The sequence below is a fragment of the Schistocerca serialis genome, chromosome 9 (assembly GCF_023864345.2).
Source record: "Schistocerca serialis cubense isolate TAMUIC-IGC-003099 chromosome 9, iqSchSeri2.2, whole genome shotgun sequence".
NCBI classification, from domain to species: domain Eukaryota; kingdom Metazoa; phylum Arthropoda; class Insecta; order Orthoptera; family Acrididae; genus Schistocerca; species Schistocerca serialis.
The window spans coordinates 287,235,334-287,253,278 of NC_064646.1; the positions used below are offsets into that span (position 1 = coordinate 287,235,334).

Here is a 17,945-nt window from a genome sequence, read left to right on the forward strand (position 1 = left end):
GTTTCAAACGAGAATCAAATTCTCTGTGATTTAAGGAATTCATCTCATATTCTCACATGTAACATAATTCATCTTGCGTAAAAGGAAATTTACTTTGAAAGTGACTCTTTTCAAACCACCATTCACAATATTTTCTTGAGACCTGTTAGAAATAGGTTCATTTCAGCAGTTGGCAGAGAGAAGCAGACAACAGGGGTTAATGCACATGTGCTGGTATGGTGGTGTAGGAAGCCTGTATGTTCATACATACTATACATTATGAGATCTTACACAAAATCATAAAAGAGGATACTCCATGAGCAACAGAATTTTGTAAGCTATATTAAAGTTCATAATTCAGCTTGAAGTGCAAATTCGTGTATCCAGATACACAATGAAAAAGATCCTAATCTGATATTAAGCTTTTCTGTGTGGTTTTTGGGATGTAAATTTTCTTGGAGTACCAGTCCTATACTATCTCATGTTTGGTTCTTTATTATGGCATAATGCCGTATGTATCAAAGATGAAACTGTCGACTTGAAATTCAGCGAACAGTTGGAACTGGCAATAGTGTGGAATGAAACACTTTGTTTCAGATAAATTTACAGCTTCAGCGGAAAAGAGTAATAAAACCCAAATTTCTTTAGCAAACTGACAAAAATAACTTCATTGTTCTATAAGGCAATTAATGCTTGACAGCCAAAAACATCAAAGTGATATAAAATCAGAAAACTGAAATGAATAATATATTTCAGCCTTCTGTAATTATGTGATTTATTTTAATTTACTTGATAGCCACAGAAATCCATGTTGTTTTCATTTTATGTGGGAGCTGTAAATGAAGAGGAAACAAAAAAAATCACTAAATATAAACATGGGCCATGTGAAGACTAACCCTCTTCCCATTCACAACAACTCAGACTGCTCTGCATGAATCTGGCAGGTTGGGTGCACCAGAAAAATTTTTCCAGGTAGCATCTGGCTTCAAGTAGTCAGAAGCAGGAGAAGTTACTGTTCATATGCGACTGAACTTTGCATGCGTATGAGCCTGCTGGCAACTGTTCAAACAAACCGAATGTAAACAACTGTGATGCCATGTTCATCAGAAGTAGTTCATTGTTACGTAGTATTACATAGTCTTTGTCCTACAGCCTTTGACACATTTTGTTGTTGGCAGACACTTATGTGTGCATGAAGTTTTGTTGCTGTAAATGGCACATTTCCTTTGCAACTAAAGTTTTATTTATTTATTTTTTTCTCTCCTTCACATTTTATTGCTGCAGTGTTATTCTGGAGCAACAGGATACAGTAATATCCTTTTTTATAGAGTATCAGTTCTTACCAGTCACAATTACAAAAATTTAACTGAAAACCAAAATAATGAAAAATTCTCAGAATTCGGAAAAATTCCCACGTTTTTCCCGGATTTCTTGGTTGTCCCAAGGTGTATACACCCTGAAAGTCATATCCTCATTAACTGTTCAATTGAGTTCACCAGCAAATATTTCTGTAATCTTTTGGACTGAAACTGTTGGTAAGCATCTGCTGATACCTACAGTTTGTGTATTCTGTTTTAATTGAGGAGCTCACTTTGGTATCCTGCAAACCACACTTCTGCTACTTACAAAGTATGCTCCCTCTTCAATATAAAAAATAGTTATACATTCAAAGTAAAGAAGCCACCTCTGATGATTCAAGAGGAACTGATTGTGTAAAACAGCACTGAGTTAAATGCAATATATGTAATGCATTCGCTCTGTTGAGGAAGATGACGGCTATTTCAGATGTGGAACTGCTGTTATGACAGATTTGCACACCTTATCATTACAAGGCAATTTTTTTTTAATATGATCATAATTACTCTTACACATCTTTTTTTCACACACTCTCTCTGTTAATAGAAATTAGATAGTGCAACACATAACCTAAAATCTGTAGCCAATGCAAGATCAAACTTACTTTTAAATAGTTTTATTTAAGCATAATACTCAGAAATGTATGCTGGCATAACATGGATTCAAAGTGAATAAAAACTTCTCGGTTTAGTAGTTGCATAATTTCCAATAAAATACTCAGGCTTTTGAAAGCTGCTACTGTCATAGTCACCAGGAGTAAAAAACCAATGACTCTCTGGACTGGCACAGTGTGCCTCTGATGTAGGTGTGATAGCAGGTCTGGGACTTTCCAGAACTGGGACCTACCACAACTGCACAAAGTGGCACATGCACGGGAAGGCAAGTTATGCAGTTTATAGCAGCTCTGGGCCACCTTGGGTCCAGTGGAGGTGCGAGAGGTCAGTGCCACATCTGAAATTGTTGCTCCACCTCCCTACAAGTGTCAAGTGTCCATCTTTGCTTTCAATTGATATTTGAAGCCCACTATTGCACCTATGTAAGTGGCTTTGTACTCTTGATGCCAATGACAGAGACAGCTATTGAAACCTATTGAGTGCTTTATATGAAGTAAGCATGTCTTATACAATGAGAAGATTTTATTCAGGCATTCCATTGCATAAAACACCTATAACACATGAATCCAAAGTAATACAAAATGTACATACACAGTTGATAAGAAGCCAAAAAGCCCGATCCTGGTGGGCCAGCTGTCCCACTACGGAACTTCACCCAGATACTGTGTGCAGCAGTCAGATTAGATGGTAGCGGTGAGTCACTACAATATAAGCCCATAAGTGGACCACCACCACTCTCTCGGCGTACTTCAACATAGTCTTCATCACAGTTACTACCGCCAAGTGAGAACTGAGAAAATGTCACAATAGCACTATTTCCTGAAAAACAGTTTACCAGTAGTTGTTAGTTACATATGGACAGGTTCTATGCTGTTGGGCATAATAAAGCTTGTTTCAATTTGGCACTCATTGATGTGAAAATAAACTACCAAAATAAAAATCAAAAAACTGCCATTACCATATTTCTATATTATTTGCTACACTATACCCATGAGGACATTGTTGCAAAGTTATGAACATACCTAAAACATTGTAATACACTGGACAAACATTCCTTGTGTTCTGGCTACATAATATTGGTCATAGTCAAGGAATAATAATAGTATTTAACCCCCCCCCCCCCCCCCCCCCCCCACTCGTTCTCTTTATCCTTACACTCACTGACATAAAAGAAAAGCGTCTATTGGCCTATCTGAATAGGGTGAAATTAGATTAACTTTGTAAAAGATTGGTGCCAGAAAAGAGAAACTATTCTGAATAAAACAGTATTAGGGCTTAATATATTCTTCATCTGGAGAATTTGTAAATTTAAATTTTCAGTCTAAATGAAGACGATACAGCTACACATTGGAAGCACACTTCGGTCAATTATCATAACTCGTGGGTATGTCCTCTGGGTCTCTGTGGATAACAGAGCTCACAAAAGAGGTACTTGAAGCTCTTGACAAGAATGACTGTGTTAAAGGCATATTATTAGACTTGTCCAAGACTTTTAACCATGTAATACTATTAAATAAACTAGAGGCATTAGGTATACGAAGAACAGCAAACGAGTGGCTTCTGCCTTACTGGGAAACTAGAGTGCAATAGTCTGCTGATGATGAGTTTTTAGTAAAATAACTATAAGACAGAAAACTTATAAAAATAGTTATCTCTAGGGTAGTGTACTGGACCCAATTCTGTTCTTAACCCTTGCAATACCAATTTTACTTTATGCCGACCTATTGTCAATTCTGTAATTTATTTGTGCTTTACATTTTAAAATACTGAAAAATGTTATTGTTTATATGAATTCTTCTGCTATATGCTATAACTGTTTTAAATTTTTCATTAAATTTAACCCTTCCTTAGTAGCAGACACAACTTTCCACACAGTCATTGACAAAACAACATAACTCCTAATGCCGCAGTGTGCAGTAAATCAACACTGAACATAAAGAAAACAAAAAGCATGCACTTCAGCACAATGAGGGAAAACAACTCTCTTACTTCAAGCGTGCATGATAAAACTATAGATTGTGTAACATGTACAAAGTTCTTAGTGACGAACACTGACTGTCAGTTAACACGGAATGAGCATATGAAGATACTGGCAAAAACAATGTCACCATCACGATATGCTCTTAGTGTTCTAACAGCCAGTGTCTAGCGGTGGCATACTGTTCCTACATGCTCTCATATCTCAGTTATAGGATTCATTTCTGGGGATAAAATGTGCAAAATTTGTACACAGTTTTCAAACTGCAGAAAAGAGCAGTAAGAATAATTAAAAGTAGTAGTCAGGCTCCCTGTTAAGAACTATTTATAAAACTGAGTGTGTGTTAGTTGCATTTGTGTGTGTGTGTGTGTGTGTGTGTGTGTGTGTGTGTGTGTATATGTGTATCTATTGCAGACGAAGGCCTTAATGGCCCAAAAGCTTTAATTGTGAGACTCAAGTGTCTCCACTATATGGTGCGTAGCAACTTTCTTTCTCATAATATTGTTACATTCCATCCTGGATTTTCCACTGAGTATCCTTACTGCACCAAGTAAGTGCATCTATCAACCTATTATACATATCAGGGAAACATTAATAAGTATTTCACTTATAGTTCTATATGTAATCATGGAACAAGAGGTAGTCTGGACTTGCATTTACCAAGGAAATACAAACAACAAAACACTACCATGGAATAAAATTGCATTATAAACTGCCAAAGGAGATCAAAAAGATTACTAAAATACATCTACTTCAAAAGGCAGCTAAAACTTACTTCATAAGTAATGCACACTACACAGTTAAAGATACATTATAGGACTCAAGAGTAGGAGTTAATAATGAAAGGGGGCAACTACAATATCCTCTCACATTAAAATATGTAATTACATTGTTCTTTTACAAACAAATCTGCCAGGACTTATAGTGCATGATAATATTTTCTGGTCATTCTTCTGTGCTCCGCTTCTCACTTATGAGGGAGGGTGATGCTGACTCAGTTCTCCAGACAAACTGAATGGCAGACATGGAGACATTTATCTTCATGGTCCGGGAGTCACAAGCAGGTCTCCATGGTGCGTGCAGTGCAAAACTAAGTTCTTATTATAAGGTATTTAGTGCAAATTGCATATGATCAAGACAGCATTGTACAGTAGGGACTAACTGATGGAAGCAGTGCAGTTGTTGAGGCAGTGACTCCATATTTAGGAGGATGGACTTTGCTGCATCAGGCCATTTTGATGCAGATTACCTGTGGTTTTCCTAATGCATTTTAGACCAATACTGGGATGGTCCCTTAAGTAACGCCACAGTCAACCACCTGTCTTATCCTCATAAACATACATATTCTGCGTTATGTATATTAGAGCTATTTATTTCTGGTGTACTATGAAGAGGAATCTTAAGTCACTGTAAAGTGATCCCTGGATGAATTAATGATGAAATAAATTATGAATAACCAGTTTTATTGAGTATAGTAGATCTACAGATCTTCAAAAGAATGTCACAAAATTAAATTTAACTGTATGATATTAGGTTAAAGAATAAGATTGTACCATTTTTATTTTGCATGTTGAGATTCTGGTTGCTATGGGTTTATTTATCAACTGTCATTTTTTTATTTGTAGTTCACTGTTGCTATTTGAATTAAGACATTATCATTTTGTCATTTGGAGACAGTAAGTGGAGATGTGTACATTAGAAAATGGAGTGCCAAGTGGAGAAATTGGAACATTTCTGACATATTCTTCTGTTTGCGTTCAAGAGAAGAGTGACAGCAATGGAGAACATTTGTGCCATGTATGGGGTTAATATCAATGAACAGAGCATGGCAAGAAAAAGGTATTCCCATATCAAGGAGGATTGTATTGACATTAGTGATTCCCCACATTCAGGAAGACCTTCAATGCAATGGGAAAATTCGAAAATTAGGTGTATTGGTACTGAATAGTGTAAGCCAAAATCACAAAAATCAGCGGGTGGCCATACATGTATCTCTGCTTGCTTGTCATCAACTGGCTCATTTTGATTGATTAATTTCTTTATTAATCCATGTAACAATTTACATTGTGTGGATTTTGTCAGCAAAATCATATACAATACAATATACCTACAATTATACACATAAAATTAGAATTTACACACATTTTTGAGGTATCTTAAATTAGTTTTATATCCTTATGTAATTTGTAATTTTCTTATAGTACTGTACAATTCTGGATTTCATATTATAATTATTTCCTCATGTATTACAATGCAGGCTACTTTAATTACACTACATGTTTTAATTCAGATGGTCCATTACTGTGTAATAACTTTTATTTAATAAAAAAAGTTTTTAGTTTTGTTTTGAACTGTCCAATTGTGTCAATATCTTTTATTTTTTGGGATAATTTATTATATAATTTAACAGAATTGTACAACAAGTTCTGCTGAGTTATAACTTTATTTTTCCTCTCTAGATGTAGATTGTATTGGTTTCTAGTTTCATAGCTGTGTACTAAAGAACTTTCATATAGCAGTCAATATTTTTTTTTACATACATGATACTTTGAAAAATGTATTCACAGGGGACAGTTAAGATTTCCAGCTTTTGGAAATGTTCAAGGCAGTGAGCCCTACTGCCACTCTTGGTTATTATACGAATTGCTCTTTTCTGTAATTTGAAAACTATTTGAATATTTTTACTGTTGATTCCCCAAAATATTATTCCATAGGTAATAACAGAGTGAATATAAGAAAAATATCTGACACATGTAGTATCACACACTGCATTCAGAATTCTAAGAGCATAGCATGCTGTAGCGATTCTGTTACTAAGTATTTTAATATGTTCTTCCCACTTTAACTGACTGTCAACATGCATACCAAGAAATTTTGTGTAGTCTACACATTCTATAGTTTCATCGTTTAACTTAAAGTTGTTATAGTGTGGTTTTTTGCAGACATAGAAGTTAACAGCATTTGTTTTTTTAAAATTTAGTGTTAGTTTATTATTGGATGCCCACTCACGTACACTGTTTAGTGTTTGTTCGGCTTTTTCTTTCAGTGCATCTGGTGATTTGTCACTGATTAGAACATTTGAGTCATCTGCAAACAATATTGTTTGTCCATGCTTGATGTTCTGTGGGAAGTCATTTATGTAAATGAGAAATAGTATTGGGCCAAGGACACTACCCTGTGGGACACCTATATTTACATAATTTGGGTCTGAAGTATACTTTACAATATAGTTTGAGCAACTTGAAATATGTGAGATTTCAGTTATCTGTTTTCTATTTTTTAGATATGACTGTAACCACTTTTTCACAACTCCCTTTATTCCCAGGTCATCTAACTTATTTAACAATATGTTGTGATCTACTGTATCAAATGCTTTAGTCAGATCAAGAAATATACCAGTTGTGTAGTTCTCTTTATCTAATGCTTCTAGAACGTGTTTTGTGAGGTGTGCTGTTGCTGATTCTGTGCTTTTCCCTGATCGAAATCCAAACTGGTCAACAGACAGTAAGTTGTATTTATTTAAATAATTCATTAGCCTATCTTTCATAACAGTTTCTAATATTTTTGCAAATACCAACCATTCCTATCCCTTACTGGTGATGAGAAATGATGTCTTTATGCTAATGTAAGGAACAAGAAAGGAATGGTTGAGTCCAAATATAGCAGCAAGTCCTAATACAAATACCTGCTCTCAACCACAAAAGATAATGTTAGGCATCTGGTGAAATGGTGACAGTGTGGTGTGCTATGAATCGCTTCTCCGAGGTGTAACCTTTACTAATGACATTTATTGTCAACAAATGAGGCACATTCCAAGAATAATGTCCACGAAGACTACATGAAATGATGTTACTCCGCAATAATGGTTAGACTAACAAAAAACACTATACACAAGTTGAGTTGGGATTTCACACATATAATGAAAGAAAACAGTGTAAAACATAATTAGATAAAATATTATGGCAGAAAATGGTGAGAAAATTATTGCTGTAATCACTGTGTCATTGTAGTTTCAATGACTTCACAGAAGGCAGTTCTCCTTGTAGTGCTGTAGTTGTCTACTATGGTGCACCCCAGACCATCACTCTTGGTTGTCGGGCTGTATGGCAGGTGCCAGTCAGGTTGATATCCCATTGCTGTCTGAAGTGTCTCCAGAAATGTTTCTGCTGATTACCATGGCTCAAATCAAAGCAGAACTTGTCACGGAAGACAGTTCTACTCCAGTCTATGAAATTTCAGGCCAAACCATACCTTGGCCAGCTAGATCACCAAATCTCTCCCAAATGAGAATGTTTGGAGCATTATGGGCATGTCTCTCCAACCATCTCAGGATTTTGACAATCTAACATGCCAATTGGACAAAATTTGGCATATCACTCAGGAATGGACCTAGCAACTCTATCAACCTGTGCCAAGCCAAGTAATTGCTTGCTTAAGGGGCACAGGCGGGCCAATGCATTACTGACTTGCTCAATATGTGAAGCTCTTTCTCTTGAGTAAATCATCAACTTTTTCTGAAATTTTAATAATTTGATTGTCTGTATTATTACATCACATCTACTGGCTTTTATCCTATTCGGATAACATCTTCAAGACACGTCTTCCTTTTTTTTTCTCTTAATAGTGCAGTATTTCTGGTTAAGAGAAAGAGTAATCAAATGTTTACCGATTAGGAATATGGGTAAACTCAAAAATATGCCACAATACTAGAAGCAGAAATAATTTCCATGTAGACTATGCATTGCTCTCTAAGGTTCAGCAGGTAGTATTATATTATTTTGCAAACGTCTATAATAGTTCACCAGTAGACATCAGGCAGGAAGTTAAAAATCTTCAAATATTTAAAATCCTTCTACAATTTACCAAAATACTTGTGACTCAAAATGTATATTCTGTGTAACTCTTAACCTTTGTATCAGACAGATCCTTATTTTGCAGTATATAGACAGTTGATAGTGGTTTGTGTAAAGTTACTTAAATGCTTTGAAGTATTAGATAAACAGTGGTTGAATATACAGGAAGAAAAGCTGTGGCAATTTTCAAAGTAGCTGTTTTTTCATTATTTATATATACGAGGTATGTTAAAAAAAGGGGAATTTTTGTTTTTTGTATAGAAATTTATGTATTCATCTAAATCCATGATATTCCCACCTAAATATGCCCCATAGGATATCATATGCTTATAGCAGCACTTTTTATAATCCCCGAAACACTACTGGAATGCAATTTTGCCCTGCATTTTTAATTTCATGTATGCTTGTAAAATTATGGGCCTTTATGTTTTTTTTATTTCTGGGAACATAAAAAGGTCAATGTGGCCGTTTCTGGAGAATATGGAGGGTGGAACAGCATTACAGTATTGTTTTTGTTCAAAAATTCATGAACAAGCACCGAAGTGTGAACAGGTAAAAAGCCACAAATTGTTTCACAACTAAATAAGGCATTTTTTTCCAGACTGATTCATTCAAATGTCATGGAACTTGTAGGTTGTACTCCTTTTTGATCCTTCAACCTTGTGGTGAGAACTCATGATGCACTATGCCATTAACACTGAAGAACATAGTGAGCATAATCTTCAGATTTGACAACATTTATCAAAATTTTATCAGTCTTTGCAATCCAGAATGCTTCCACTGGGATGATTGAGCCTTAGTTTGGATGTCATGTTAGGAAACGCACATTTCATCACCTACTATGATATGTTTATGCATTAATGTTCGCTTCACCTTGTGACTCATGAGCAAGTTGCATTCACTGCCATTTTTGTTAGAAATTTAACGCTATTGGAATAAATTTTGTCACATGGGTGATAATTCATAATCACTTCTTTCATTTTTTCCATGATTTCATTGGCTAATGTTGTGCTGGGGTGCCCACGGTACTCATCAATTTCAGCCTTTACAGCCTTCTTCTAAAAGCTTATACCATTTATAAACCTTTGTTTTACACGCAGCAAACTCACCAATAGCAATAATTAACATTTCTAAAAATTTATTGCACTCTACTGCATTTTTAGAACAGAATTTATATCAAACTCTCAAATCTATTTTTATACAAAATAAATCATCACCAATACCATCAAAATACTTATATCCTTTGTGCTACATGATAACACACTAATTATCTGCTAAGGTCATCACTGTACAGATACTTCTCTGCCATGTTTACCAACATGGTGATGAAAAAGAAATGTGTACGTTAGACTAATACATATATGACATAACAAAATTCCTGTTAGTTATTGAACACGTCATATAAACTATTCTACAAGTAATTAGGACAGTTACCAGTTTGAGTAGATTAGTGTTTATCACAAGTTGTTGTATAGTATGTGTTGCTTCTGCTTGCTAATCTGCCAGTGAATGATTGTTCGGCCTCGTTTTATGTTTGTTATGAATACCAGGCACTATTAAGCAGAGCAAATTCACATTAAACACTCAGATGCAGAAGAGGGAGGTCAAATTTTTTAATTAAGTTACACTCTTACTTGTTCACCTGAGCACAAGTAACATTCAGGAAGGTCCTCATACAAATTTATGCAAATTTAACATCAGTTCATAACTATTGTCCTATGTACATACAGCACAAACATGTGACTGGCACTGAAATGTCACTGAGGACATACCTGGTGAAGTCCTGATAGACCATACACACTCTACATCAAGAGGATAGCTGCCTGGGTAGCCAGGAGTTGCAAAGGATCCAGACTCAGATGTCAAATCTCCACCACAGGCTGAAACAAAATGGATCAATTACAGATAAAATGTGACAGCTGATGAATAAACAGTGATGAAGTCACATACAATACAAAAAAGAATTATTATTTGTATTTCTAGTAACTCTACTACTGAAACAAGTTTAATTTTGTAATCTATCTTTTATCTTTGCCTCAGGCATATTAATTCTGAACCAATATTCATAATTTTGTCCTAATATTTATCCAATGCTGTCACTGCTGACTCTCTGTCTTTCTACAAATTTTCTTCGCACATAATCATCATCATCATCATCATCAGCAGCAGCAGCAGCAGCCATTTGACAGTCACTGCTAGATAAATGCCTCATCTAAAGCTTACTGTTTCTTATCATCTCTAGCATTTGAGTTGTTCTGTAAGATTTATAATGTCATCTACAAACCTTCCTTTACGTTGTGTCTCACTCTTTTCTAATCTCTTGGAATTCAGCAAAGAGCTGTCTTGGCCCACCTACACTCCTTTTACCTGTCTACAAGTACTGCTAACCTCCATTTCATTGTCATCACAGTTGTAGTTACGTCTTCCACTTGAGTTGTCTCCCCTAATTCATTTGTTTGGATTTCTGCCTCTTCCAATAATTCCCATCTGTTCCCAGAGCAATCATCAGCTATTGAATGGTTTCCACATAAAAAGTGCATGTCTCACTGCTGTTAGTCAAGACTGCTAATACATACTGACAGTAAACTTTTCTTTTCTAATACATTGAAGGTTAAGATTTGAAACTCCTACTTAGTTTACAAAAAGCAATCACTTTATTAATATCTTTACTCTTTTGTTTCTTGCACTTTTTGTTCATCAAGTATTACCTTCAACTGCCCTAATTACAAAAACTCATCAACCAGTTCTAGGGCCTGTATATAATTTTCTTTTTGATATGTTGGTTATATGTAATATATGTCTAATTATAACAGTGTGTCTTAGCCACCTTCAAATTTGCCCTATTATCAATACCATTATTTAGCATACTACACAAAAATGTGAGGACTCTTATCCACAGCTCCACATTTTGGAAGTCAAGCTCCCATCATCTGACTATCTGCTTTCAACCCTTCATACAAACACACTTCAGAAAATTACAATATAGTCATGAAATAAAAAACAATAATAATTTTTGGACATAAAGTCTTCACCCCACTATGTTCAAGTAGGTTCAATTATTTTATTTCATGTGTATTTTGTGCTTTTTAAGTGCACATGTATGAAGAGTGGAACACATACAACCGAATGATGGGAGGTTGACTCCCAAATCAGGTAGTTGTGGATAACATTCCTCATATTCGTCTGTTACGTGGTAAACAATGACAATGATTAATCTTAACAACACTACCTCCAATCCTTAAGGTGGATAATATTAGATTGCCTTGACATGACTTTCTATTTGCGAGTGAATTTTGTTGGTGCAGGAGATAAACAATGGAACATCAACTATTACACACTTAAGCTATTCCCCTGATAGATTCTTTTCTGCAAAAAACAGTAAAGGATTTGTGAGTCTGCCTTGATGGAAACACTATTTTATTCTCCCCAAGTTAGTTTCGGGAATAACTTGTCTTCACCATTGGGTTTCCATTTATTTCCTGTTTGCATTACTCACACCTAACTATTATAATAACATGTTATCAGCGAATTAGTGCTTAACAATGACATTTTCAGGAACTGAAAGATGACCAATAGATGTTAAACAGTTATGATACCACAGAACTGTTTAACTATGCTTGTATGCACAAAGTTTTTTTTCATCTATATGAGAACTGAACAACAGGTTATTAAAGTGGTGACATTTCAGAAATACAAAAAGATACAACAATAATAATAAAAACACCAACGATCAAATCTAATTGCCATAAATTCAATTAAATACCTAGGAATTACAATTATGAGCAACTTAAACTGGAAAGGACACATAGAATATGTTGTAGGTAAGTTGCAATCAAGACTATGTTAAAAAATATATCGGCTCAACCACTTGTTTATAGTGTAGAACACTAAGATTTAGTGGATAACATTAGATAATCTTAGTGTTTTACACTATAAACAAGTGGTTGAGCCGATATATTTTTTAACACTGACATTCACAACAACGACCTCTCATCCAGTATGGATAAAATCAAAAATCAAGACTATGATTTATTGGCAGAACACTTAGATGGTGCAACAGATCTACTACAGAGACTACCTACATTATGCTTGTCCATCCTCCTTTGGAGTATTGCTTCATGATGTCAGATCCTTACCAGAAAGGTGGGATTAATGGACAGCATTGAGAAAGTTCAAAGAAGAGTGGCACATTTTCTATTACCGAGAAATAGAGTAGAGAGTGTAACTGACATTATACAGGATTAGGGGTAGACATCATTAAAACAACGGCATTTTTCATTGTGGTGGAAAATTTTCATAAAATTTCAATCACCAACTTTCTCCTCCAAATGTGAAAATATTCTGTTGGCACCAACCTACGTACAGAGAAACAATCATCATAATAAAATAAGGGAAAGAAGAGCTCATACTGAGATATATAGGTGTTTGTTTTTTCTGTGCACTGTCCAAGATGAGAATAATAGAGAATTAATGTGAAGGTGATTCTATAAATAAAAAAACAGAAAGAACAGTGCATTGACACTTTGATTAAAGTAGATTTGTGAATGACTTTTTAGTGAGTTGAGTAGTGGGGGAAAACAATCAGCCAATATTCTTTTTTTTTACCATATCATGCTCACATTACTGCCTGTTTAGTGTCAGTGATATGGACTGTGCTTCTTGTGAACTCTGAAGTACCCATTGTTGTCTTCTTGTTATGATGTACTGCGAAAAGTGGGAATCTGTATGTATGTTAAAATAAATGTTTCCTTTCAACAGCAATCTGCTGTGCATGTGTGTCAGCTTCCTGCCATTTTTCTAAGGAATATTCACAGGTTATGGGGACAGGATCGACAATCCACAGCGACAGGAAGTGAGGGTATCATCTAAATAACAAGACATTCTGGAAGGTAATTTGAAAGGCTGAGAGACTGCGAGTACTGAAAATTTTCCATTTGTTGTGAATTATGAAAGGGTTTCTTAAGAGATATTATGAAACACGTGTTACATTGATAGATGTTTCTGAACTCAAGAGAAATACGCAGAACCATTTTCTTACCACACTATATATTTACAGATATGTAAATTATCAAACAAAGTGGGGAAATGAAAAATTAAACTGTCGAATAAACTGATTACCATGTCTCACTGCAAAGAAATAAGGGAATTCTCAAATGTAAACTGTGCTGATGTGTGAGTGAACCTGCCATGGGAAATGGACCCACAGTGAATGAATGGAAAGCAAACAAAAGGGCAATGGGAATTCTACTAACAGTGGATGATAAGTCACTTAATGATATACATTGAGGCATCAAAAGTCATGGAATACCTTCTAATATTGTGTCAGACCTCCTTTTGCCAGGTGTAACGCAGCAATTCGATGTCACACGGACTCAATAAGTCATTGGAAGTTCACTGTAGAAATATTGAGCCTTGCTGCCTCTAATTCTGTGCATAATTGTAGAAGTGTTGGTAGTGCAGGATTTGGTGCACGACCTGAGCTCTCGATTATGTCCCATAAACTTTTGATTGGATTCAAGTTGGGCAAGCTGGGCAGCCAAATAAATCGCTCAAATTATTCTGAATGTCCTTCAAACCAATCGCAAACAATTGTGGCCCAGTGACAGGTCACTGTCATACATAAAAATTCCATGGTTGTTTGGAAACACAAAGTCCACGTATGACTGAAAATGGTCTCCAAGTAGATGAACATAATCGTTTCCAGTCAAAGATCAGTCCAGTTGGATGAGAGATCCCAGTCCATGCCATGTAAAGACAGCCCAAACTATTATGGAGCCACCACCAGCTTGCACAGTGCCTTCTTGACAACTTGGGTCCATGGCTTTGTGGTGTCTGTCGCACACACCCTACCATTAGTTATTACCAAATGAAAAAATGTCTCATATGACCAGGCCGTAGTCAACTAGTGTCCAACCAATATGGTCATGAGTCCAGGAGAGGCACTACATGCTATGTTGTGCTGTTAGCAAAGGCACTAACATTGGTCATCTGCTGCCATAGCCTATCAACCCTAAATTTTGCTGCACTGTCATAATGGATATGTTTGTCACACATCCCACATAGATTTCTGCAGTTATTTCACACAGTGTTGCTTGTCTGATAGCACTGACAACTCTAAGCAAATGCCGCTGCTCTCTCTCTCCTGTTAAGTGAAGGCTGTCAGCCACTGTGTCATACATGTGAGATGTAATGCCCGAAATTTGGTATTCTCAGTGCGCTCTTAACACCATGGATCTTGGAAAATTGAACTCCCTAATGATTACTGTATTGGAATTTCTGATGCCTCTAGCTCCAACTACCATTTGATATTCAGAGTCTATTAATTTCCATCGTGTTGCCATAACTACACTGGAAACCTTTTCACATGAGTCACCTGAGTACAAATGGCAGCTCTGCCTGCCCTTTTATACCTTGTTTATGCGATACTACCACCATCCACACATGTGTGTACCACTGTCCTGTGACTTTCGTCACCTCAATGGACAGGACTGCAAAACTGTGACAGAAATATCAGATGCACTGAAAGAATCCCATACACATTTTGATTTGTGGGATGGAATGCTTGCATTTAAAGAATACATGAGCATGGAAAAGAAAGTTTGCAAATTGATGTTAGATTACCTATAAAGACACAACACACTGCAGTTCAAATTGTGGTTCTGGAGTAAAATTATCAAACAAGCAAGTAGCTGTGCATACCTTGATGGATCTACCTTCTGTATATGAAACTTTTTCAGGAAGTATGTGGCATGATAAAGGGATTTATCTCCTAAGAAATTCAAAAACTACCTTTTAGAAGAGCACAATGACTTACAAACATGAAATGTAAAAATGAGGTGAGAGCATTAAAAGTTTTGACAGTCAAGAGGCCAATCACAACAAACAAAGCAGGGCAGTAGTGTTCAAAGGGGGTGAGGGTGCACCAGCAACCAGCCTGGTAACAGTCATGGCAGTTACAAAAAACATATGACTACGGTCCATGATTTTTGAAGTTGTCACAAGTGTACAGGCATATTGGAAAAAAATTGCCCACAATTTAAAAAAAAACACGATGTGTGGCCTCTGGACAGTAGAACAACAGACCGCATGGCTTACCAAATTGAAAATTTTGCCCCTTTCACTGAATCTGGAGTGTCAATGACAGCAGCTGGTGGAGGATATTTGCAAAGTACTGGTTTCAGCATTGTGTGCATATACCTACCAGAAGAAGATGGAAGACAAACAGTGAACTTGCACAATACGTCGCACATTCCACACATCTTGTGTAATGTGATATCTGTTCATGATGTGATCGATAAAGCAATGATGATATCTTTAACAAAAACTATAAAGCACAAAGTCTTCAAAGAAAAGCAACTTGTACTACGTTACTGAAGGCAGCTCCAGCGTATGAATGCAACGATGTGGTCCTGTCACAAATCTTGCAACCAGTTAATGGATTTATGGCACCAAAGGATAGGCTGAAATCATGTAGATAGAGCTAAGAAACAGGTCAAATATAGTGGAATAATTCTTCGAGCATCAGATGACCCGTTAAATCAGTTGTGCTGTGTGTGCACTGAAGGCACCATGAAAGTCAAGTCATTACCCGAACAAACTGAAAACAGAACAAATGAACTGCTGTGTTTGGTACACAGTGATGTAATGTGTGTATCTGGCACATGATCACTTGGTGGAGCGAAATATGCTGTCACATTCATTGATGATTACTTGAGATATGTGGTAATATATTTATTAAAAGTCAAAAATGAAGTGTTTCACTTGTCATTCATTCAAAGAATGCAAATCATATGCAGAAAATTTTCAACAGAAAAGAAAAGGAATGCAACATTCACACAATAGGGGCCAATATATGAGTACAGAATTGAAAGATCATCTGTGAAAATAAGGAATTCAGAGGCAGCTGACAACAAAATTATTTCCCAGAATGGTTCAACCAAACCCTTTGAAATGCTGTATGATGTAAATTTTTAGAGAGTGGAATGCCACAAAATTTCTGGGGGCAACAATAGCAACAGCAAACTCTTGCAAAATAGATATGTGACAACAGCAAATGATGAAGAAAGTCCCAAAAAATGATGGTGTGGGCAAGAGCCAAACCTTAATCATCAGTAATTATTTTTATGTCACACATGGACAGAAATGAAAAAGTGATGTGGTTCAGTTGCACCAAAAGACAACTTCACGTAATGGGTGGATACTCAGAAATTGTGAAAGCCTACATATTGTAGCATCCAGAAACAAGAAACATAATGAATGCCAGAATTGTTGTATTTGATAAAAGTATCTAGATTGCATAAACATGTGTGATTTGATGTACCAGCTGGCCATCAAAATGAAAGCAGACAGATGGACACTAACAGAAAAAAGCTGCTCATAATGCCGCAGGCCAGTATCCAGCATTATGCAAGAAATAGTGACTTCCAGAAAACCATCTGAAGATGAACCTGAAAAGGTTCAAAAACTGGTTCATGGAATAATAAATAACTATTCAGAAAAGTAAGTTGTTGCAGTTTTATGTATTTACATTATAAGGGATGCTGTGATCCACAGCTGATACATGTGTTTACTTAATGATCTACAGTGTGAACTCATATTAACTACATATGCGGATGATCCCCCCATGAACCATGGACCTTGCCGTTGGTGGGGAGGCTTGCGTGCCTCAACGATACAGATAGCTGTACCATAGGTGCAACCACAACGGAGGGGTATCTGTTGAGAGGCCAGACAAACGTGTGGTTCCTGAAGAGGGGCAGCAGCCTTTTCAGTAGTTGCAGGGGCAACAGTCTGGATGATTGACTGATCTGGCCCTGTAACATTGACCAAAACACCCTTGCTGTTGTTGTACTGCGAACGGCTGAAAGTAAGGGGAAACTACGGCCGTAATTTTTCCCAAGGGCATGCAGCTTTACTGTATGATTAAATGATGATGGCGTCCTCTTGGGTAAAATATTCCGGAGGTAAAATAGTCCCCCATTCGGATCTCCGGGCAGGGACTACTCAAGAGGACGTCGTTATCAGGAGAAAGAAAACTGGCGTTTTACGGATTGGAGTGCGGAATGTCAGATCCCTTAATCGGGCAGGTAGGTTAGAAAATTTAAAAATGGAAATGGATAGATTAAAATTAGATATAGTGGAAATTAGTGAAGTTCGGTGGCAGAA

General features: G+C 36.3%; 1 protein-coding gene across 1 annotated transcript in view; it reads right to left on the reverse strand.

The window, feature by feature from the left end:
* Positions 1 to 17,945, reverse strand: part of LOC126419763 (cubilin-like) — a 753,686-nt gene that overhangs the window by 347,694 nt on the left and 388,047 nt on the right. Inside the window, exons 36-37 of the mRNA XM_050086938.1 lie at positions 10,553 to 10,660; positions 2,541 to 2,768 (exon numbers count right to left, since the gene is read on the reverse strand). Coding sequence (XP_049942895.1) covers positions 2,541 to 2,768; positions 10,553 to 10,660 — 336 coding nt within the window. The remainder of the gene's footprint in view (positions 1 to 2,540; positions 2,769 to 10,552; positions 10,661 to 17,945) is intronic.